This window comes from Cannabis sativa, chromosome 6 (assembly GCF_029168945.1).
Source record: "Cannabis sativa cultivar Pink pepper isolate KNU-18-1 chromosome 6, ASM2916894v1, whole genome shotgun sequence".
In the NCBI taxonomy this organism is placed as follows: domain Eukaryota; kingdom Viridiplantae; phylum Streptophyta; class Magnoliopsida; order Rosales; family Cannabaceae; genus Cannabis; species Cannabis sativa.
Window position 1 is genome coordinate 2,056,315 of NC_083606.1, and position 24,571 is coordinate 2,080,885.

The 24,571-nt window shown below is 31.0% G+C and overlaps 3 protein-coding genes across 3 annotated transcripts; 2 read left to right on the forward strand and 1 right to left on the reverse strand.

Moving 5' to 3' along the window:
• The first annotated feature begins 1,765 nt into the window (after window positions 1-1,765).
• LOC133038981 (mitogen-activated protein kinase kinase kinase 20-like) lies at window positions 1,766-2,377 on the forward strand. The gene has a single exon (XM_061117710.1). The coding sequence runs from the start codon at window positions 1,766-1,768 to the stop codon at window positions 2,375-2,377; it is 612 nt and encodes a 203-aa protein (XP_060973693.1).
• A 7,416-nt stretch (window positions 2,378-9,793) lies between these two features.
• Window positions 9,794-13,092, forward strand: LOC115725205 (receptor-like protein 35). Its single transcript, XM_030654643.2, has 2 exons — window positions 9,794-12,765; window positions 12,869-13,092. Exon 1 carries the CDS (start codon window positions 10,369-10,371, stop codon window positions 12,715-12,717), a length of 2,349 nt encoding a protein of 782 aa, XP_030510503.2. The 5' UTR covers window positions 9,794-10,368; the 3' UTR covers window positions 12,718-12,765; window positions 12,869-13,092.
• A 2,811-nt stretch (window positions 13,093-15,903) lies between these two features.
• Window positions 15,904-18,496, reverse strand: LOC115724614 (cytochrome P450 71D9). Its single transcript, XM_030653938.2, has 2 exons — window positions 17,506-18,496; window positions 15,904-16,637 (listed from the first exon to the last, which is right to left on the reverse strand). Exons 1-2 carry the CDS (start codon window positions 18,406-18,408, stop codon window positions 16,011-16,013), a joined length of 1,530 nt encoding a protein of 509 aa, XP_030509798.2. The 5' UTR covers window positions 18,409-18,496; the 3' UTR covers window positions 15,904-16,010.
• Between the last annotated feature and the right edge of the window lie 6,075 nt (window positions 18,497-24,571).

The following is a 24,571-nucleotide window of genomic DNA, read 5'->3' on the forward strand; positions in this document are numbered from 1 at the left end:
CTTCGAGGAAAATAGAAATGATAATTTAGTTTGCAAATTGAAGTTTGATAAGGTTGTGACACTGTTGGGTTTCATCGAGAACAAGTTTGACTAGTGTATTTATATGAAGATCAGTGGGAGTTATCATATTTTTCTTGTTCTTTATGTAGACGATATTTTACTTGCCAGCAGTGATTTGTCATTACTAAATGAGACCAAAAAATTTTATTGTCTTCCAATTTTGATATGAAAGATCTTGGAGAGGCATTCTATGTTTTGGGGATTGAGATCCATCGTGACAGGAATCGAAAAGTTCTTGGCTTATCTCAAGAAGCTTACATTAATCGTGTGCTCAAAAGGTATAACATGGATTTGTGTAAAGCTGGTTTCGTTCCTATTCTGAAAGGGACAAATTTACTAAGCAACATTGTCCTAAGAACGACTTAAAAAGAGAATCAATGAAGAATATCCCATATGCAAGTGCAGTAGGGAGTTTGATGTATGCTTAGGTTTGCACTAGACCTAATATTGCTTTCACGGTTAATGTTCTTAGGAGATATTTATCTGATCCTGGCCATGATCATTGGGTTGCAGCCAAGAAAGTTTTTGAGATATTTGCAAAGAACAAAGAGTTTTATGTTTGTGTATAAGCATGTCGACAATCTCCAAGTTGTTGGTTATTCAGATTCAGATTTTGGTGGTTATGTAGATGATTTAAAGTCAACTTCTGGCTATATTTTCACTTTTATTGGTGCTGCTATTTCTTAGATAAAGTGTTAAATAGACTTTAATCATATCATCTACTATATATGTTGAGTTTGTCGTATGTTATGAGGCATCTTTTCTTAGAAGGTTAATTGTAAGTGAATTGAGAGTTCAGAGAGTTTAGCCGCAAATTACTCTTTTTTAAATCTTATCGTCCATAAAATGTCTAGGTCTGCCCTGTCTTAGAAATCAGGGTCGGGTTCATTAAGCAGCTTCGGTCATAAGACCGAGGAAGAAGATGAGTTCTCGAGTTGTAGATTCTAGGTTTTATGGCTCTGGTCGTGCGATGAAGGTTAATTAGTTCTTCACGAACCCAAGTAAGAAACTTTCGCGAACTCAGTATGTATTTGGAAGTTTTAAAATTTTATACCCATAAGATACTAAATATCTAATTTTTGTAAATAAGAGGTACTAATTAATTATTATTAAAATAAAGAGTACCAAGTATATATTTTGACAAAATCCAGAGTATAAAATGAATATTTACCTTATGTTATACTATATTATCGATTTCACTACAAATCTAACTATTCATTCCATGTACATTTTGTTGTTGGAAATTGTGTTACCATACTTTAAAAGTAGTGTAATTATGTAATATAGACTTAAATATTTTGGACTTAATTACAAATATAGTCCCACATGAAAATCATACCGAAACACAACATATTTATTTTTTTATAAGAAACAATAAACTAATTATTAAAACCAAAAACTACAAATATCTTATAATATAATTGAAAGAAAAATCTGCTAACTAATAATAAATTACTATAAAAAAAATCTCAAATTTGCTACCAAGTATAAAATTATATATATTTAAATTTAAATTGTACCTTTCCTATTTTACTTAAGATAGTGTTTTCATTATATATATAGACTTAGTGTTGTTGAAAAAAATAAAAATAACGTGAGTATTGTAGATACAGACTCGCTTAAGCTTTGTAAAAAAAATGTGAATTTGTAGAAAATGATTAAGAAGAAGAGTGGAAGAGAAAAAGAAAAAAAGAATTTGTTAAAAATGATACAAAGAAGACATGGAAGATGGGGATGGATGAGGGGTAGGTTGTTCAGAGTTGGAACTTCTGATTCTGTTTTCGAAGCGATTATCCCCGGCAAAGCTGATTCTAAACCACTACAATTCAAAGACTACTCATCACTTTTGGTCATAAAATCTGCTCATTATGGTTCCTATTACGCTGAGCTCATAATGGAAAAGGAAGAGTTTGTTTATACATCTCTGGGGTCGAATCCTCACATCCTTAAGTTCTACGGCCACGATTATACCTTTTCCAAAGATCATGATGGTGGAAACTATGGCAGAGTCAGTTATAACCTGTTTTATAAAAATGTCTTAGGTGGATCACTGAGTGATTTCATCGAGAGAACAAGAGTTAGGTTGCGTGAGCCTCAAGCAAGAGCACATACTCGCTCTATTCTTAAAGGGTTGGAGTTCATACACCAAAAGAGTTTTGTCCACTGCAACCTAAAACCATCCAACATTTTACTGATTCATTGTGATGATAATCCTTATGGCGTGGATGGTTTGGTTGCCAAGATTGCTGATTTTGGTCTTTCTAAGAGAATTAATGATGATTTCGAGAGTGGAAATGAAGTGACAGGTAGTCCGTAGAATCTGTCTCTTGAGAATGTGTGTGAAGAAACTCAAGACCAAGCCTCTAAAATTTGGGCTCTTGGGTATGTTGTTCTTGAGATGTTAACTGGAAATCTGTCGTGGGATGAGAATTTAGGGGAAGAAGAGTTGTACAACAAGATTTCTATTGAAACACCTTTTATACCATCTTGCCTTACTCCCATTGCTAAAGATTTTTTACTCAAGTGCTTCACCAGAGACCCTAATCAAAGACCTTCTGCTCAAATATTGCTGGATCATCCATTTGCTTTGAAAACAAAAGAAGAGGATTCCAAAGAAGAAGACCCAGAAGAAGAGGATTCCGAAGAAGAAGATCCAGAAGAAGAGGATTTTGTAAAAGATCCTGAAGAAGACCTAGAGGAAGAAGACTCAGAGGAAGATCTCGAAGAAGATCCACAAGAAGAACCAAAAGAAAGATCAGGCATTGGCACAACCTACACTAACAAGTAAAAGACAAATTGTAAAGTGAGAAAAAAAGATAAAAGAATTTACTTAAAGTTATCCCAAGCATTATCAAAAGAAAACATTTATAGAATTGAAGAATGAAAAGAGAGTGAGATGAGCTGAGATACCTAAGTTTATAATTATTTTTTTAAGGAATTTAGAAAATAAATTAAAATTGCGGTATCTTTACATGTTAGATTAATTATATTTTAATTTTGCTTTAAGTGAGGTGACTTGTCATTCATCTAATGCATCAGTATTTGTTTATTTTTGTATGCTCTAGTGCTCTATCAAATATGATCATGTCTTTCAAATTCTATATATATTTTCTTTAATAATAATTATCCAATAAACCATCTTTGTATTAATATGTGATGTAAAATAAATGATATATTTTTAGGATTTTTTTTTTTAATTTTACATTTCAAATAGGTTTTTTTTTTCACTGAAATTTATATATCAACTGAAGCAACCTAAATTACAATCTAAATCTACATAGCAACTCGCATAAAAAATTACCGGAGCAACTTAAACCGTAAAAATAAAAAGAAAAGATTAAAGAATAGTATACGAACTAATTTCTCTGTACTTTTTCTAAGAAATAATTGGTTACTCTAACATGTTTTTTTAATATTATTTTATTTTTCTTATGAATAATTTTTTGAAAAAAAGTATATCTATTCTATAGAAAATGTGGCTATGTAACAGATATGAGCTAATTTAAGATGCCACAAAAATAAAGAATCATGCTCAATCATATAAGTGGAACTAGATGCTTTATTATTGCTAACATTGAAAGTTACATCATTGGTGCACAATTTCACCATTCCCTCACAAGAGTATCCCTTGCACGGAATTCACCTCACTAAGAGTAGCAATGGTATTCTTCTCGATAGCATTTACTTTGGGTCCCTTAAAGTTTTTTCTATGTTTACAATCCTTAGCATAGTGTCTAAGTTTGCCACACACAATACATGGACCTTTTCCACCTTTGAATTGGTTTGGTTTAGACTTTGGATCCAAGATATTACCTTTTTTGGTTTCTGCCTTATTCTTATTAAGAACTTTGGAAGTTGCATTTGCTTTGGAAGTCTCTTCATTAGACCCCTCCACAAGCTTATCCCTACATATCGATTCCTCCTCGATTCGAATATGTTTTTGGATTTCTTCCAAAGAGTAATCCTCATTTTTTGAAGGATTCTCTTCCTATAATTCTTCCAAGATGGTGGCAATTTTGCCACTATTGCACTAACTTGGAATGCCTCGGGAAGTTCAATTTTGAGCACTTTCAATTTATTAACAATAACTTGTAACTCATGAATTTGAGGTAAAAGAGATTTACCATCAAGAAATTTTAAATCAAAATATTGAGAAATTAAAATTTCTTGGTACCTTCCTCCTCGGCCTTGAATTTCTTTTGAAGGTGATCCCAAATTTCTTTGGCATCTTTAGTGTCGGTGTATAGGTCATAAAGCCTATCCGAGAGTGAGTTGAGGATGTGTCCTCTACATAGAAGATTGTCATCTTCTCTCTTCTTCCTTTGTGCCTTGACCTCATCGGTATCCTTGTCGGTAGGTGCGGGTAAGGGCTCCAAGGTGGACTCAAGAATATAAGAGCAATCTTGAGTGTGGTTAGGAGGAACCTCACCTTGTCTTGCCACCTAGTGAAATTGGTACCATCAAAGTAGTCCAATCTTACCAAGTCTTGGTTCATCATCTTGATTGTTTCTCCTTCCATTGAAAACAATAAGCTTTTTGATTGTTAGGAAAATATGAGATATCAATAGAAGAATAACAATAAGATGAACAAAGAGACCAAGAAAATTACAACTTTATAAAAAAATTACAAGGACTAGATTAAATAAAAGTTACAATCCCAAAGCACAATATACAAATAAAAGAGAAAGAAAGAATGAGGACAAAGTTACAACTCAAAACAAAATATACACATAAATGTAAAAGCAATAAAAGAAAATATATATATATATAATAAAGAGATATATATGTATGATATATAGTAGAAATATATTGTGTATATATATTATATAGAAGAGATATAATATATGAATATATAATAAAGAGGAGAAGAGAGCAGAAAATAAATAGAAAATAGAGAATGAAGAAGAACATAAGTAAGCAAAGGGGGATCACCAAAGGCTTGAACAAGGTTTAAGCACTTTGTCCAAAAAGCTTATTTCCCCCTATAAAAAACACATAGTGAATAGAATGGAAATGCTTTTGGGAATAAACAAGCCTCTCAATATTTTCTAGCTTAGTGTTTAGAAGATAGAAAATTGTTGTTGTCTACAAGTAAACCAAATACCTCTATTTATAGTGTTTTGAGGATCACATTTGAAAATTAAATTCTTTGATTACATGGCTGTTACGAACACATTAATTTGTATTTAATGAGATAAAAATGTTAGACAAGAGAGCTAGAAACATGCTTAATTAATTTATATACGTTTATGAACGTTTCAAAAATCTGGTTCCAGATGTTCGAAAACAACCATAAAACAACATAAAAATAACTATTAAACAACTGCTTTCAGAGAACTCAAAATGTAACTCCTCCCGAGTAAAAAATTTTCCCAACGTCCCAATACCCATTTAAATGATATAATTGAGTATTGTAACAGTTTCTAACACTTAGAAACTTATCCCATTAATTCCATAACTCCCAAATGTGATAACTCACATAATTACATATTTATCAATTGTGATCCTTAGGTTACAATCTATTTCACATTTGTAACTCCTCATATGTTACAATTTTTATGTGTATTATTAAACTATATATAATATAATACAACCTTCAACACATAATATATATTAATCTCATATTAATATATAATATGCCATATGTAACGTCCCCGCTTCAAGCCTCCATTGGGCCCATACACCCACGGACTAATGGCTCTTATACACGAGTACGCCACTCTGGCTGCTTCCTGGATTGGGACTGACCCTACAGACCAACACGAGTGTTTTCAGCGTGCTTTGTCCTCACTCACACGCATCCAGGGAAAACTTCCCAGGAGGTCACCTATCCTTGAAATTGCTCCAGGCCAAGCACGCTTAACTGTGGAGTTCTTTCAAGATGGGCTACCGAAAAACAAGATGCACCTTGTTGATATAGGTAGTACCAATCAATCCATTTAAGCTCTCTTCAACTGTGTAGTCCCATACCTACACAGTCTCAGAATCATCCCACTTGACCTTCCCCAGGCGGTGTGGGATTGTACAGCTTACCCAGTATTTCCCCTTACGGATCACGGGACTATTGACTGTCACAATCACCCCCCTTACGGGGTCCGACGTCCTCGTCGACCACACTTCCGGCTGGGTCAAGGCTTTGATACCATTTGTAACGTCCCCGCTTCAAGCCTCCATTGGGCCCATACACCCACGGACTAATGGCTCTTATACACGAGTACGCCACTCTGGCTGCTTCCTGGATTGATGATTGACCCTACAGACCAACACGAGTGTTTTCAGCGTGCTTTGTCCTCACTCACACGCATCCAGGAAAAACTTCCCAGGAGGTCACCCATCCTTGAAATTGCTCCAGGCCAAGCACGCTTAACTGTGGAGTTCTTTCAAGATGGGCTACCGAAAAACAAGATGCACCCTGTTGATATAGGTAGTACCAATCAATCCATTTAAGCTCTCTTCAACTGTGTAGTCCCATACCTACACAGTCTCAGAATCATCCCACTTGACCTTCCCCAGGCGGTGTGGGATTGTACAGCTTACCCAGTATTTCCCCTTACGGATCACGGGACTATTGACTGTCACAATCACCCCCCTTACGGGGTCCGACGTCCTCGTCGACCACACTTCCGGCTGGGTCAAGGCTTTGATACCATTTGTAACGTCCCCGCTTCAAGCCTCCATTGGGCCCATACACCCACGGACTAATGGCTCTTATACACGAGTACGCCACTCTGGCTGCTTCCTGGATTGATGATTGACCCTACAGACCAACACGAGTGTTTTCAGCGTGCTTTGTCCTCACTCACACGCATCCAGGAAAAACTTCCCAGGAGGTCACCCATCCTTGAAATTGCTCCAGGCCAAGCACGCTTAACTGTGGAGTTCTTTCAAGATGGGCTACCGAAAAACAAGATGCACCCTGTTGATATAGGTAGTACCAATCAATCCATTTAAGCTCTCTTCAACTGTGTAGTCCCATACCTACACAGTCTCAGAATCATCCCACTTGACCTTCCCCAGGCGGTGTGGGATTGTACAACTTACCCGGTATTTCCCTTTACGGATCACAGGACTATTGACTGTCACACCATATTTTAATCTTCATTATATATTTATTAAAAAACAAATATATAACATAAATAGATATTTAAATACAGATATTTAAATAGATATTTTAATCCAGATTGAAGAATTGCATCAGACCAAATGGCGGTGAGCGAAAGAAAACGGAGTTTAAAATCGGATCCCTTTCTCTGAAAAGTGAAAATATCCATTCCAATATATTCTTCATGAACAACCTCCATTGTAAGCGTCGTTGATAAATCGTTTTTCAACTTCGTTTCTGACTTTGAGTTTGATCTTGATTAAAGTTTGTATCATTTGCATCTAATTCACAATTTACGCTTGTATTTCCCCAAAAGAACACAACGATTGACCTTGAAATCAAAATCAAATGTAACGAAATCAAATGTAATTACAATGGTGATTGATTTCCTAGACAAAGAACCAAATCTTTCTGAAGTGAGGGTGAGTGAGCTTTTTTCCATAATGAGAATGAAGAACCAATACAAGCCAACCAAACGCTATGAACCTTAAACTTTTTTTTTTTTTTTACTTTTGGTATATATATCGACTGATCCTTAAAAATTAAATATGTATATAAATCCAAGAATTTGTAACAATAACCCAATAAACTTAATGACATACCATGGGATTTTGAGACGTTCTGGAAGAGGCTATTGTTGTTCGAGTGGATCGACTGGGATTTTGAGACGTTCTAGAAGAGGCCATTGTTGTTCGAGTGGCTTCATGGGCATCCACCAATGAATTGGATTACAATTTTGGGTGTGTTATTAGGGCTTACAATCGATTGGGAGTGGGAACGGCTTTGTGTGGTGGCGTAAAATTTATTGCAGTTATTGCTCTTATCTACACGATTGCGTTTGATAATCAAATTAGGATTTGTTTTATTTTTATTTTATTATATATAAATAATATTTTATTATTTTATTAAATATAAATAAAAAGTTACCATGAATTTCTCATAAACCAAGAATTCAGTTATATAGGCACACTTTATATAGAATAGATAGATATATATATATATATATATATATATATGATACTCTCATTATCAATTAATTTTAAAATAGAACCTCAATATTGTAACTCAACTAGATCACATTTTATTTATAGCATTTATATAAATCATAAACATACCTTAATTGGTTCTACAATGCTTGAATCACTATAACCTTCCAACAATCCAAAAAAAACATATGATAGTATGGACAAAAAAGATTATAGAGAGCAACCCTATCATCCTATCTCGTACCACCCATATTATATATCTTTTATATATATATATAGGATATATCTATGGTAGGAATATTAGTGGGAAATTTAAATTTATACGCATATATTTGGTGTATATTAAATTTTTGAACACAAGCTTACTAAAATTAAATAAGGACTTTTTTTTATAAATGTACAACAAAAACAACATAATTACAAAAATATGCAAAAAAAAAAAAAATTATTTTAAAAACTTATACATTTTGAAAACTTATTACATGAAACCATACATTTTAATAATTAAATAATAAAATATATTTATTAAAGCTTAAAATAAACAATTTCGTAAATTTAATTAAATAGTTTTATAAAAATAAACAAGTTAAATATTTTTTTATTAAAAAATAAATGTTTATTATTTATTTTAGTATGAATTATTATAATTTAATAAGATTTTTTTTAATAAAATACAATATCAAAATTATAAACATTAATGTATATAAATATAAATCAATACTTAAAATTATTAAAAATAAACATGACATATAAAGTGATATAATAAACATATGTGAATATTATTATTGCATTTATTAAATTAGTATGTTTAATAAATAGAAAACAAAATAATATATATATATACAAAGTATTTTATATTATTAGTATGTTTATTATAATTATAAACATAACCAATTTATTGTAATTTAAGAAAATATAAAATTATTTAAGTTAACTAAATTTAATAAATATTCATTGAAAATATCTCTAATATATAATTTAAATTTTATAATAATCAATGCAAAATAAGTCATTTTCCATGGATGCCAGCTTGATTACATATGCACCACACAAAGAATTTTCTAACCCAAAATATAAGGTAAAGGGATATTTCATATGTATAATACCATGAATTGTAAACTATATTTTGCTACCACTAGCAATTAATGATATGACTCTTTGAAAAGTTTGAACGAAAAGAGTTATCAAAATTTGTGGCCACAACTTATGACTCAAAATAAGCTTTTAATTTATATGGACCAATATGTAAGCTTCAAAGAATTTTCCAACCCAAAATATGAGTTGAAGAATGTTCATCATATTTGTATAAACAGTGTTTTTGCATATAATAATCTTACTCCTTTTAAAAATTATAATTAAAATACGACTGTAATATTTTATAGTAATAGATTGAAAATTTAATAGAATAGAGTACATAATTACAGTAACAAAACAAAAACATAAACAAATTGTGTGAAATTTTAAATTTCACACAAGAATTGTTACCGCAAATTTCCCTACTTTAAAATTACACTAATTTCAAATAAAATATATAAGACTCGGCTGCTATACTAAAATGCATAAAATTGATTGATAAGCACATATATGCATGGATGAGTAGTATTTATGAAATTAGTATAAATACACTCAAACTCAACTACATAATTATAGCTCAGAGATAATAATATATATAAGAGATCCAAGATGATGAGTTACTATTGGATTGTTGTACTAATATTCCTAAGTCATTCATTAACCACCCATTCATCATCTCTTTTTTCACCTTTTAATAATCATCCTCACTTTCACTTGTGTAATACTTACGACAGCTCTGCTTTGCTCCAATTCATCAACTCATTTTCCATTGAATTTCCTCAAGATCTCTCTTGGAAGAATGGAACTGATTGTTGTTTTTGGGATGGAGTGTCATGTGATCAACAATCTGGTCATGTCATTGGCCTTGATTTAACTCATACCTATCTTAAAGGCCCTCTTCACTCCAACAACACCCTTTTCTCACTTCACCATCTTTAAACTTTAATCCTTGATTACAGTAATTTCTATGGATCTCCAATTCCATCTGAGTTTGGCACCTCCTTTCCAAACTTGACAGAGCTTAGCCTCTCTGCTGCCAATTTTAGCGGTTACATCCCTGTCCAATTATCTCATCTCTCTAAACTCACTCATCTCACTGTTGATTCATATGGTGATGATGATATTATTCAGCTGGAGACTTATGTGATGAAAAGAATGCTTCAAAACTTCACAAATCTCAGGGAACTTTTTCTATTCAATGTCAACATGTCTAATGTTGAACTAGTTACTTCTTTCACCAATATATCATCTTTTTTAGAGCTTCTTTATTTGGACTTTTGTGGATTGCAAGGGAAATTTCCAGAAAATGTCTTTCGCTTACCAAACCTCCAACAACTCAGTTTAAGGAACAACTATGATGTTATTGGTTCCATGCCTACATCTAATTGGAGCACTCCACTCTGGTACTTACATCTTTTCAACACCAAAATCTCTGAAATGTTGACCAACCTAACTCAATTACTACAACTCACTTCATTAAGCCTTAGTTACAACAATTTTGGTGGCCAAATCCCATTGCATTATCTCAATCTTCACCAATTCATTTATTTGGATCTTTCTGGAAACAATTTCGTTGGTGAGATTCCAGAATTTTCAAAAACATCAAACTCCTCCCAAACCCCACTACCTACCCATTTAGAATCCCTTCACTTATCTGATAACTTGCTCAGTGGACCAATACCTTCTTGGATATATTCTCTTCCACTTTTAAGTGATTTATCCTTGTCTAATAATAACCTTACTGGCCCAATTAAAGATTTTAAGTCAAAATCTCTTCAATTTCTTTCCTTAGGTTCCAATAAACTGAAGGGCGAGATTCCAAACTCAATCTTCCAACAAGAAAATCTTTCATTGCTAGATCTCTCATACAACAATTTGGATGGTGTTGTGGAGCTAAGCAAGTTTTCAAAGTTAACTAATCTTCAGAGTCTTGATCTTTCTTTTAACAATTTCATTGTGCACTCAAATAACTTCACCAATAATATTCCTTTTCCTCAACTTCAACGATTGGGTTTGGCCTCTTGCAATATTAGTGCATTTCCTCATTTTCTAAAAGGCATGAAAAACCTACAACGCTTACAACTTTCCCACAACCAAATTCAAGGAAGAATTCCTAAATGGCTATGGAATAATATTGGAACAAGTTTGTCGGATTTGAACATTTCTCACAACTTCCTCACACATGTAGAGCAAGTTCCATGTAAGAACTTACAATCCTTAGATCTTCGTTCTAACATGATTCATGGGCATCTTCCAATTGTTCCACCCTCATTGATTTTTTTTTTCATCTCAAAAAATAATCTATATGGAGAAATATCTTCTACATATTGCAATTTGAGTGGCTTGCAAATCCTTGACATCTCAAATAATAACATTCAAGGAAAAATTCCTTCATGCCTTGCAAATTTATCCTCTCTCTCCGTGCTAGACTTCCATAAGAATAATTTTAGTGGAGAAATCCCTCAAGGCATGTTTAAAAATTTAACTAATTTGAGGAGTTTGCACCTTAGTGGAAATCATCTAGAAGGATCCATACCGCGCTCTTTGCGCAATTGTCAAAGCTTAGAAGTGTTAGATGTGGGCAGTAACAAGATAACTGCTACATTCCCTTATTGGTTGGAAGAGCTTCCAAAGCTTCAAGTTCTTGTTTTGAAATCAAATAGATTCCATGGCTTCATGGGAGCACCTAAGATTAAATATCCCTTTCCCAAGTTGCAAATTTTGGATATCTCAAACAATGAATTCAGTGGTCGTCTACCAACAAAGTATTTTAGAAGTTTCAAAGCTATGATGGGGGAATATGTAACCAGTCGTAACTTGACACACATTGGAGATATGTATTACCAAGATTCTGTAATTGTGGTAATGAAAGGTTTTGAGCGAGAACTGGAAAAGATCATAAGTATTTTCGCAACAATTGATTTTTCAAGAAACAACTTTGAAGGAGAGATTCCAGAGTCGATTGGAAAGTTAAAATCACTAAAAGGGCTCAACTTTAGTCAAAATAGACTACATGGTTCCATTCCGATGTCATTGATTAATTTAAGTAATCTCGAAGGGTTAGATCTCTCTTCGAATGACTTGAGTGGAGAAATTCCAAGCAAAATGGCCGATTTGACGCAACTTTCTTACTTGAACCTTTCATACAACAAATTAGAAGGACAAATACCTCGTGGAAACCAATTTGATACATTCAACAATGATTCATACGAAGGAAACATAAAATTATGTGGGTTTCCTTTGTCTAAATCATGTAACACGGAGATGAAACGAGAAGATGATCATGGCGAGGAGCATACTGATCACATAATATTAGATTGGAAAATTGTGATGGCGGGGTATGGATGTGGTCTAATAATTGGAATATCTTTGGGATACGTAGTTCTTTACGGTGAAAGGTTTGATTATTGGTTACATAAGAAGATCATAGGACGACAACAACAAAAGATTGAGCAGCGCCGCAAAAGAAATTCTCGTTTACGAAGAAGAAGCTAAAATATCAAATCAGCTAGCTCGTGGTCAAAGAAAGTGAAGTAACTTTTGGTAAGCTTAGTGACATTGCAATATCTTTTTACATTTTAGATTAGTTATATTTTAACCAATCATCTAATACATTGTTTGTTTGTTTGTTTTTGGATTTTACAAGGAGAAGGAGGCTCATGATCAGCCATGCCTTTCAAGCTCTGTGTGTTTTCTTTAATAATAATAAAAGAATAAAATTATCTTTGTATTAATATACGTGATACAAAATGAAACTTCCCCTTATATTAATTCCAATAACTAAATTTTGAATGTTATAGTGTACTTATATTAGAAATGGAGTGTATTCTTTTAATAATAATATATAATAGTGGGAGACTAGTTTGTTTATTAAATTGAGTCAAACATTTACCAAAATACTATCATTGACTCAAAGTCTTGCTTTTTATTTTTATTTATTTATTTTTATGGAACTAAAGTTATAATAATCAAGTGGGAGATTAGTGCTTAATTAATTGTATCCTATATGTAACAACTAGCTACTACAATAAATAAACTCAATTAATTACACCAAACTATTATACATCAAAAAAACTAGTTTCAGCACCAAAACAAAGAAAGAAAATATGAGTTACTTTTGGTTTCTCCTTTTGCTTATTGTACATTTTCATTTGCGTACTTCTCAAATAATTTCTAATCATTTGTGTAATTCTGCTCAAAGCTCTGCTTTACTCAAATTCATAAACTCGTTTTTGAAAGTTACAAATCATCGATCTCTCTGGCAATGAATTCAGTGGTCCTTTACCAACAAAGACTTTTGAAAGTTTCAAAGCTATGATGGACAAATATTCAAGCGGTCGTAACTTGACACACATTGGAGAAAGTTATTACCAAGATTCTGTAATTGTTGTAATGAAAGGTTTTGAGCGTGTACTAGAAAGGATCATAAGTATTTTCATAACAATTGATTTTTCTAGAAACAATTTCGAAGGAGAGATTCCAGAGTCAATTGGAAAGCTAAAATCACTCAAAGGGCTCAACTTTAGTCAAATTAAATTAAAGGGGTCCATTCCAATGTCATTGATTGATTTAAGTAATCTCAAAAGGTTAGATCTTTCTTCGAATGACTTAAGTGGAAAAATTCTAAGTGAAATGACTGATTTGACACAACTTTCATACTTAGACCTTTCGTATAACAAATTAGAAGGGCCAATACCTCTTGGGAACCAATTCGAAACATTCAATAATGATTCATACGAAGGAAACTTAAAATTATGTGGGTTTCTTTTGTCTAAATCATGCAACACGAGGGTGCAACAACGAGATGGTGATCATGGAGAGGAGCATACCAATCGCATAATATTAGATTGGAAAATTGTGATGTTGGGATATGGATGTGGTCTAATAATTGGAATATCTTTGGGATACATAGTTATTTATAGCGAAAAGTTTGATTATTGGCTATATAAAAATACAAGAGGAATACAATATAGAATCGAGCAACGTCGCAAAAGAAAATCTCTCTTACAAACTATATTAAATAGCAAATCAACTAGCTCGTGATCAGGAAAAATGGGGTGATTTTTGGTAAGCTTACAAAATAAATTAAACTTATAATATCTTTACATTTTAAATTAATTGAATTCTAATTTTGTTTTAATCAAAATCAATCGATCTAATGTATTATTATTTGATTGTTTGTTTGTTTTGTATGTTATTTATACTATACTTATACAGGAGGCTCATGGTTTGCCACATCTTTCAAGTCTTTTGTTTATTTTATTATTCATAATAATAATAAAAATTCTTGTTTTGTATTAATAAGTACAATTCCATATATATAAATGAATTTTTCTGTATTAAAATGAAAATATTAGGAAACACAATTGTTTTGATGTAAGCAATATTAATAAATTCAATGCAAACATAACACTCATTTGTTTTGCCCTCTAATTCAAATAATCATCATATTATTATGTTGTAGCAATTAAATTTTTTAAGCTCTACATCTACTTCTTTATTGTTATATTAGTTTATATAATATAAAATTTTGATTAAATAATGAAGTGTGATAAATTATTAATTTTATTATTATTATGAAGTTACAAAATGTGTAGATAATGATCACAAAATAGGAGTTACAAATATTTTAATTTGATGATCACATAATTATGTAACTCTCATCTCTTTATTACGATTAAATTAGTAACAAAAGTTACTAATTGTGTTTGGAGGTAAATGTATGATAGCGCTATTGAAAATTTAGTTATTGAAGACTTGATTCTAGTAACTAGTAACTAATTACTATTTTTTCGGCATCTCATTGTGTTCGTTTTTTTTGAATGTTTGAGATATTTTAAAGAGTTGAGAAAAACCTTTAAATCACCTAATTAAATTCATGAATGCCCCCATACAACTGGTAACATCAAATTTTATATAAATTTAGATTATAAAAAAAAGAGTATTAGCGTTAATTATTTATGTTAATATTTTATATATAACATATATAATTGAAAATTCTCCTATTTTTATTTCTTTTTGTCTTTTTAAAAAACTTCATAAAATATATATATATATATATTTATATATATATTTTCTTTTTTCTGAAAAGCAAAAGACAGATCTTTATAAATTTGAACACTAAAAGTTGAAAATTCCACTAAAAGAACTTCTAGTCAGCTGAATATGATATCTTACAATGTATGGCGTATTATTAATTATTAAGTAAATGTAAAAGACTTGTAAAAATAATTAAGTTATATATCACTTTCAATACATAGTAGAGAGTAGGGACCTTCCCTTTGATGCTAGTGAAGTTCTGGCTTTCCACTTTCTTTTTCCTTATCTTTAAAATGTTTCTCTTTCGGTGAATATGAAATGAGCATTGTTATTGGGTACTAGTGATGCCAAACACTTTCTTAAAACTTATTTTTAAAGTTATATGAGACTCGCTATTTAATTACAATATGACAGTAAGGAAGGTGCTAAACACCAATAGTATCCTTTAGCAAGTCTCATATGAAATGTATGTTTTCCTTTTTAAATAAATAAATATAAGACTAACAAATGTAATTATTTATTATGCACTAATTAATTAATCAATCTATGTTTTAATTAATCAAAACAAAGAAAAATACTAATCTAATTATAGTACCATGTATATTCTCAAAAATAAATAAATAAATAAATAAGACAGAGATATAATAAATATTAAACAAGTCTTTATATGTAATATAATATTTTATTTTATCACATCACATGAAAAGTAGTACATAACTATATGTTAAACTACACAACAATTAATTTTGCTATTTTGTATTCCTTGAAGGTTGATAAGCAATAGGAATCAAGTGTAGATTATTTTTTCTTTGAAGGGTTCCACCAAAAGACTCAATCATGTCCAAATCTTGATGTTTCATTCCATTAGGAAGTATCCAATCAAAATGGTATAACAACAAAGCAAGAGAAAATTCAACACTAATAAGACCAAAAGACATGCCAACACATATTCTCCTTCCACCACCAAATGGAATAAATTCAAAGTTGTTACCTTTAAAGTCAATAGAATTATCTAAGAACCTCTCTGGTTTAAAAATCTCAGGTTCAGTCCAATATTCAGGATCTCTTCCAATTGCCCATACATTAACTAAGGTTTGAGTTTTTGTAGGTATCTCATAACCATTAATCTCACACTTGACTTGATTTATTCTTGGTAATAACAAAGGAAAAGTAGGATGTAATCTCATGGACTCTTTAACAACTGATTTTAAGTACTTCATTTCTCCAAGTCCACTCTCATCAACTATTCCTTTTCTATTAAATACTTCTCTAACCTCTTCTTGTGCCTTTTTCATTGTTGTTGGATTTTTCATCATTTCTGACATTGCCCATTCAACAGTTGTAGATGATGTTTCAGTTCCAGCAGCAAAGATGTCCTAAAATTTATTATCATTAATTAATTACACAAAATTGAAAAGATAGAAAAAAACAAAAAAATGTGATGAAAAATATGCATGATTCTATTATCTTACATTCATTATAAAATGACACTAGCATATAAAAAACAATTATATCTTTAGTGATAATTTTTTAGTCATAATATAAATTTTTTGTGGCTAAATGTGACTTTTAGTCACAATAAAAAATTACTTGTTACTAAAATATAGTATTTAGATACGATTTGTTACTAATTTAGTTTCAGTCACAACAAATATTGTAACTAAAAGTAATACCTTTTAGTGACAACATAAAAATAATGATTTATAATTAATCACAACTTTTCTACTTTAAGTTATAAGTTGTTGTGAGTACTAAAAGTAATATTTTTTGCAGTGTTGTAAAAGAAAAAAAATAAAAAGACTTTCAAAATTGGAAATTTTATTACAATCACAAAAATATGAATAACAATTTAAATATTATTCAATAGCATGTAATAATTTTTTATTGAGTATGTAAATATTGTTTGTAAAATTATAACATATAGTAACAAACATGAAAAACATTAGTCATAAAATTATATATTATAGATCAAAAATGCGATATTTACAATCATACCCTTCTGTATTTTTGTAAAAAGAAAAATTCATGTACCCTATTTTTATTTTTTTATTTTTTTTGCAAAATTTAAAGCAATTTTAAAATTCCCCCAAAAAATAATCATTTAGTAACAATCTTTAGACAAAAGATAAATTTTGCTAATTAATTGTCAAAACATAATAATGAAATTTTCCTAACTAAAAATAAGATAATTATTATAGTGAATGTGAAAATGTATGTAAATGAATAATAAAACGTAACACTTACAAAGATTATTGCATAAAGGTTTTGACTTGTCAAGGAAAATCCAAGATCACAATTATTATGAAACCTTAGAAGAACATCAACAAAATCTTCATCTATTACTTCACCATCACCTTTCTCTGTTGTTTTTTTCTCCATGTGTTCTTGAATGATTTCTTCAAATATCACGGCTGCCCTTTGTTTGAGACTCTCGAGCTTAGGCCTAGAACGGCTAATTTGGTAAAATAATTTAACCGAAGGAAACAAATCCGAAAGTGTAAACCCTAACGATATCTGAGTAGCTTCCATCAACACGGACAAGAACTCTTTGTTGTGAATTCTTGTCCTACCACACGCTGCACGCGAAATAATACCATACATCAACATGTTAAGTCTCTTATTGAGATTAATAACACTTCCAACATTAGATGAAATTGATTCTATGAAATTAAACATCTCTTTCTCTCTAACGGGTTTGAAAGACTGAACTCTTGTAGCGCTTAAAAGCTCTTGCGTGAAAATCTTTCGCAATTGCCTCCAATAATCACCATATGGAGCAAAAGCAAGATCTGTTGAATCATAGAAGATTATTTTCGAAAAAAGAATGGAGGGTCTTGATGCAAAAGCCATATCATGGACTCTCATGACTTGTTTGGCATATTGTGGTGATGAGATTACTATGGTTGGAATTTCTCCAATTCTTAAGTATATCAATGGTCCATGTTTCTTGGCTAAATCACTTAGTTTTTGATAAACTAAAGGGGTAAAAATAAGTTGGTGAATGTTTCCCAAAATAGGTAATTTCCATGGTCCTGGAGGGAGTTTTGAATGTGATGAGGTTATGGTTTGTGTGAGTAATTTTGTTACCATAAACACAAAGATGAAAGAGAAGAAAAGGAATTGGAGAGATTGTAGTTGGATCTCCATGTAGAAATTATTAAGTGATTGTTGAGTTGAGTAAGCTATAGCTTTGTCCTTTAAAGTATATTAAAGCTAATATTTTGTCATCTTACTTCAATTATTTTTCCCTTTTATTAATGAAAAAAGATGAATAGATCAAAGTAGTTGGTAGAAAAAGAAAGAAACGTGTTCATCATAGATTGTTGGAAAATGATGTCATTGATTAAGTAATCTTAATATTATTTTTGTGTTGTATTCTAAGTGGCTTAAGTGTGAGTAATTTAAATTTTGGGATTCTCACTTTTAAAAATATTTTAAAAAAATATTAAAAAGAGAATTGAACTCACATTATTATGTAATGTGTGATACATTCCAACCAACTAAACTATAAATATTTATTGTCTATAATATACTTAATTTTACTTAAATTAAAGTCTAATGAAATCTTTTATTTTTTATTTTTGGACTTTAGAAAGTGTGAGTCCTAGACACGAACCTAGCTTACCTATGTTTAGAGTCGGTAAACCCGACCCTAGGCTAAGGCAGGCTAAGGCTAAAGCAGACTAGGCCCGTACCTAGGGCCCACTCAAACAGAAGTCTAAATTCTTTATATAGTATAAGTCTTACTACCATAATGACACTAGTAATTAGATAACTATTACTTTAGTATGATATTAAACTTATTAAGAAGAAATAAACTTATATATGTGTTTTGTTTTATATAATAGTAAGTATTATACTTAATAATAATTAAACAAATATATTTTCGAATGCGCTCTATAAATATTTTTTTTTTCCTTGTAAAAAAGAAAGAAAGAGAATACAAGAGGAAATCACTTTATAATGATTTGTCTTTTCTCTTGTCATGTTGTGCAAGTGGCTCATTTTGGTCAATTAGGGGCATATTCTTCGATGCTAGAATTAAGTGTTTTACAAAACTCAAAAATATTATGTGGATATTGCTATTAAGGCACTAATATTATAATAATATGACATGGTGTTGATTTTTTATATTATTTATTAAATTAAAATAAATAAGATTTAATATTAAATGATATATGCTATCTCTTGTGGTGTGTACCTTTAGCATTTCTAATTAAGCATTTCTCATTATATATATTGTGACTAATAGGTTGTATTATTTTGGAGGACTGTACCAATATAAATTTTTAGGAAAATTATATAGAAAAATATTAGGGGAATTATTTCATATACTATTTTTTTAATTTTTTTTTTTCAAATTTACGGTTTGGGTTTCTAACGTGGTTGCAGCGCTAGTTGCAATAGGAGTTTCTATGTACAATTCCGTAAAAATATAAAAGAAAAAAAAAACTGTTTTAAAGTGTAAAAATAAAAAAGTCCCAAAATATTATTAGGGGTGTGTATAAATCAATCTAAACTAATGTTAAGTGACCGATCCAATTATAATCGACCGTTAAATATTAGATATCTAATTGTGATCGGATCGGATTGGATATTATTTTTGAATATCCAATTGGATTAGATTGGATTGAATGTTGGATGTGGTGTCCAAAAATCTAATACATTCAACATCCAATTCAACTAATTAATTTTTTTCATTTAGTTTCGATAATTAATTTTAATTTTATATTGTTATACGTAAAAAAATATATATGTATATATGAAAATTAATATTATTTATTATTATTTTAATCTAATAAATACTGGATCTAAAATATTGGATAGATTCGATCCGATCTAAAAAATACTAGGTCTAAAATATTAGATAAACTTGAATTAAATCAATATATATTGTTAATACAGAATTTCGTTAACAACAATGAGGCTCTTCAAAATGAAATTAAATGAGCTCGAAGGAATTACTTTTATAATAAATAATAATAAATAAGGCAAGATAATTTTTACGTGATTTTGTAGCTAAATCTACATAGTACGAGTTGATATTATTTGTGAGTTCTGAATCTTTACAATATACAAGATAATTAATAATAAATGTAAGAAATACTGAGTTTCTTCACTTATTCTTTCAGAGTGATCTCTTGGAAAAGATTCGCCCCCTATATCGTAGGTCAAGCTATAAAAAGTTACGTTGCATGGCTGAAAGATTATGTTACACCCGTTGGAAAATACTTGGTATATTTTAATTAGTTTACTTAACTTATTGTGTTTATTGATTAATGAAATTTCTAACTTTATTGCCTTTTTTTTTTCATATAGACGAAACCACAACCACCAAGTAACTTGAGAAGCAATCCATGAGGTGATACTCGTTACCCTTTGCACGAGCACTCTATATTTCTCCAGAGTAAGTGAAGAATGATTTTCTAACCTTTTGCATGTAGGATTCTTAGAGTATTTATAGTATATAGATGTTATAATCATTATCCTTTTTACCCTGATGGGGTCTTTACAAATAATATATTAATTTTGAACTTATTTGGTGAAGCCCGATCTATGAGGTGCCTTGTGTAGGTTGATGTGGATGCCACATCACGATACCAATTGTCAAAACTGTGTCCTATCTTCGTGGAAAATAAAGACACATTAATTGCTTGATTGTTAATTACTATTCTTTCATATTAGAAATATGTGATCCTCTGTCCGAGATTCTTGGGAGATAATTCCCGATCTCGTGGGATTTGGTAGTAAACAAGAACTACATTGGGCTTCCGGATGCATGGTGACATCTTTCGGCTACACAGTTTTATGTCTTCTAGATGTTGACCATACTGGATGGGATCTTGCATGTACGAGTTCTTCATTCTTCATAGAAGGATTAATAATTTATGGATTCAACCCAATTATCTTAATTGGGTCCACTGTTGGGCCTTAAGTATTTAAGTCGTATTTATTACAGGAATTCCATGTGTCCCTAGCTAACTGAAAACACGAATAACAAGAACCTTCAATGCAATCAAGAGTGTAATTTTGAATCTATAGTGGAGTCAGAAAGAATTAATAAGTTAAGAAATTTATTCATAAATTTCAAAAACTGCTTGGGAGCTTGGTTTCATAGGTTTATAGTCCCCAGACTATCTGGAATAATATTGCCTTATAGACTCAATTAATGGGTCTCTCAAATCAATTAGAATTCTAAAGAAGGCTATATCTTATTTGTGAACTTTACTAAGGAAATGACAACTTTCAGAAGATAAGTAAAGAGAGGGTTTATTTCTTAATTAAGACATTTTGTTGGTCTAATCAATAAATATATTTAAATAATAATTTTGTTTGATAATTATTTATAATTGTTCATTCATCATAATATATATATATATTTATATAAATTCACAGCATTATCATTGTAAAGTGTGCTAATCTACTTTTTTTTTATCTGTTTATTTTGTAGGTAGTTTTGGTCAAATTCGCTATTAAGATCAGATGTAGGGTGGTCTCAAGTTATTTTTTATTTAAATTTTCGAGTTTGATTGGTCTTATATAAGTCAATTTTTTTGTAATGACTCATATTCTAACCTTATATAAGTCCTTCTACTTTAATGATTGTCATAGTATGATTTAGATCACTCTCTCTAAAAAAAATGAGAATTACATGTTAATGTGATAATCAAATTAAAGAATTTTTTCTAGTGAGCTTAGGTATTTGTCCAACCTCCCATAAAAAAAAGATTTGCAACTCTTATTTTGTAATCATTATCTACTTTTGTAACTTTATAATGTATATAATTATAGACTAATTAACAAAATTAATAATTTGTCACTTAATTATAGATGTAGAACTTGAAAATTGCTGCAACATAATAAATGATTATTTTAATTAGAGGGCAAAACAAAATGAGTGATAAGTTTGCATTGAACTAATTATTTGGAATCATACATATTAATACAAGATAATTTTTTTTATTATTACTAATAAAATAAACAAAGGACTTGAAAGACATGGCAAAGTAACATATTAATACAAAACAAACAGACAAATAAAAATTAGATGCTCGATTAATTTTTGTTAAAAGTAAATTAAAATTTAGCTAATGTAAAATATAAATATATTTAAATTTTAATTTATAGCCTAAACTTACCAAATTAAAGTCACCCCACTTTGATCGATCACAAAATTTTATCGTGTTCTTCGTAGACGAGAATTTCTTTTGCGACGTTGCTCAATTTTTCGTTGTTGTCTTCCTCTAATCTTTTGATGTAGCCAATAATCAAACTATTTACTGTAAAGAAGTATGTATCCCACCGATATTCCAATTATTAGACCACATCCATATCCCATCATCACAATTTTCCAATCTAAAATTATGTGATTGGTATGCTCCTCATCATGATCATCATCTTGTTCCATTCCATGTTGCATGATTTAGACAAAGGAAACCCGCATAATTTTAAGTTTACTTCGTATGAATCATTGTTGAAGGTTTCAAATTGGTTTCCACGAGGTATTGCTCCTTCTAATTTGTTGTACGAAAGGTTCAAGTATGAAAGTTGCATCAAATTATTCATTTTGCTTGGAATTTCTCCACTTAAGTCATTTGAAGAGATATCTAAACCTTCGAGATTACTTAAATTAATCAATGACATAGGAATAGACCCCATTAGTTTATTTTGACTAAAGTTGAGCCCTTTTAGTGATTTTAACTTTCCAATTGACTTTGGAATCTCTCCTTCAAAATTGTTTCTTGAAAAATCAATTGCTACAAAAATACTTATGATCTTTTCTAGAACACGCTCAAAACTTTTCATTACAACAATTACAGAATCTTGGTAATAAATATCTCCAATGTGTGTCATGTTACCAGTGGTATGTTCATCCATCATTGCCGTGAAACTTTCAAAATACTTTGTTGGTAAACGACCAGTGAATTCATTGTCTGAGATATCCATGATTTGCAACTTTCCAAAGGGATATTTAACCTTAGGTGATCCTATGGAACCATGGAATCTATTTGATTTCAAAACAAGAACTTGAAGCTTTGGAAGCCCTTCTAACCAATAAGGAAATGTATCAGTTATCTTGTTAGTGCCTACATCCAAAACTTCCAAGCTTTGACAATTGCGTAAAGAGCGTGCTAGGGATCCTTCTAGATGATTTCCATTAAGGTGTAAACTCCTCAAATTAGTTAAATTTTTAAACATGTCACGAGGGATTTCCCCACTAAAATTATTCATATGCAAATCTAGCACGGAGAGAGAGAATTTATTTGCAAGGCATGAAGGAATTTTCCCATGAATTTTATTATTTGAGATATCAAGAATTTGTAACTCACTCAAGTTACAATATGTAGAAGGTATTTCTCCAAATAGATTATTGCTTGAGATGAAAAAAATGACCAATGAGGGTGGAACGATTGATGCCCATGAATCATGTTGGAGCGAAGATCTAATAATTGTAAGTTTCTCAAAGGAATTTCATCTACATGTGTCAAAAAATTGTGAGAAATGTTCAAATCAAACAATAAAGTGTTTGTTCCATTATTATTCCATAGCCATTGAGGAATCTTTCCTTGAATTTGATTGTGAGAAAGTTGCAAGGTATTTAGGCTTTTCATGCTTTTTAGAATATGAGGAAATGCACTAATATTACAAGAGGCCAAACTCAATTCACGAAGATGAGGAAAAGAATAGTTATTGGGAAAGTTATTGGTGTGCACAATGAAGTTGTTAAAAGAGAGATCATGTGACAGTCAGTAGTCCCGTGATCCGTAAGGGAAAACACCAGGTAAGCTGTGCAATCCCACACCGCCTGGGGAAGGTCAAGTGGGATGATTCTGAGACTGTGTAGGTATGGGACTACACAGTTGAAGAGAGCTTAAATGGATTGATTGGTATTACCTATATCAACAAGGTGCATCTTGTTTTTCGGTAGCCCATCTCAAAAGAACTCCACAGTTAAGCGTGCTTGGCCTGGAGCAATTTCAGGATGGGTGACCTCCTGGAAAGTTTTCCCAGGAAGCGTGCGAGTGAGGACAAAGTACTCTGGAAACACTTGTGTTGGTCTGTAGAGTCAGTCATCGATCCAGGAAGCAGCCAGAGTGGCGTACTCGTGTATAAGAGCCATTCATTCCGTGGGTGTAAGGACCCAATGGAGGCTTGAAGCGGGGACGTTACAGATCAAGCTTTTGAAGAATTTTTTGACATTGAGAACTTGCTTAGATCTACAACACCATCTAAATTGTTGTATGAGAGAAATAGTGATTCAAGCTTCTTTTGTTGAAAGATTGAGTTTGGAATCTCACCATTCAATTTA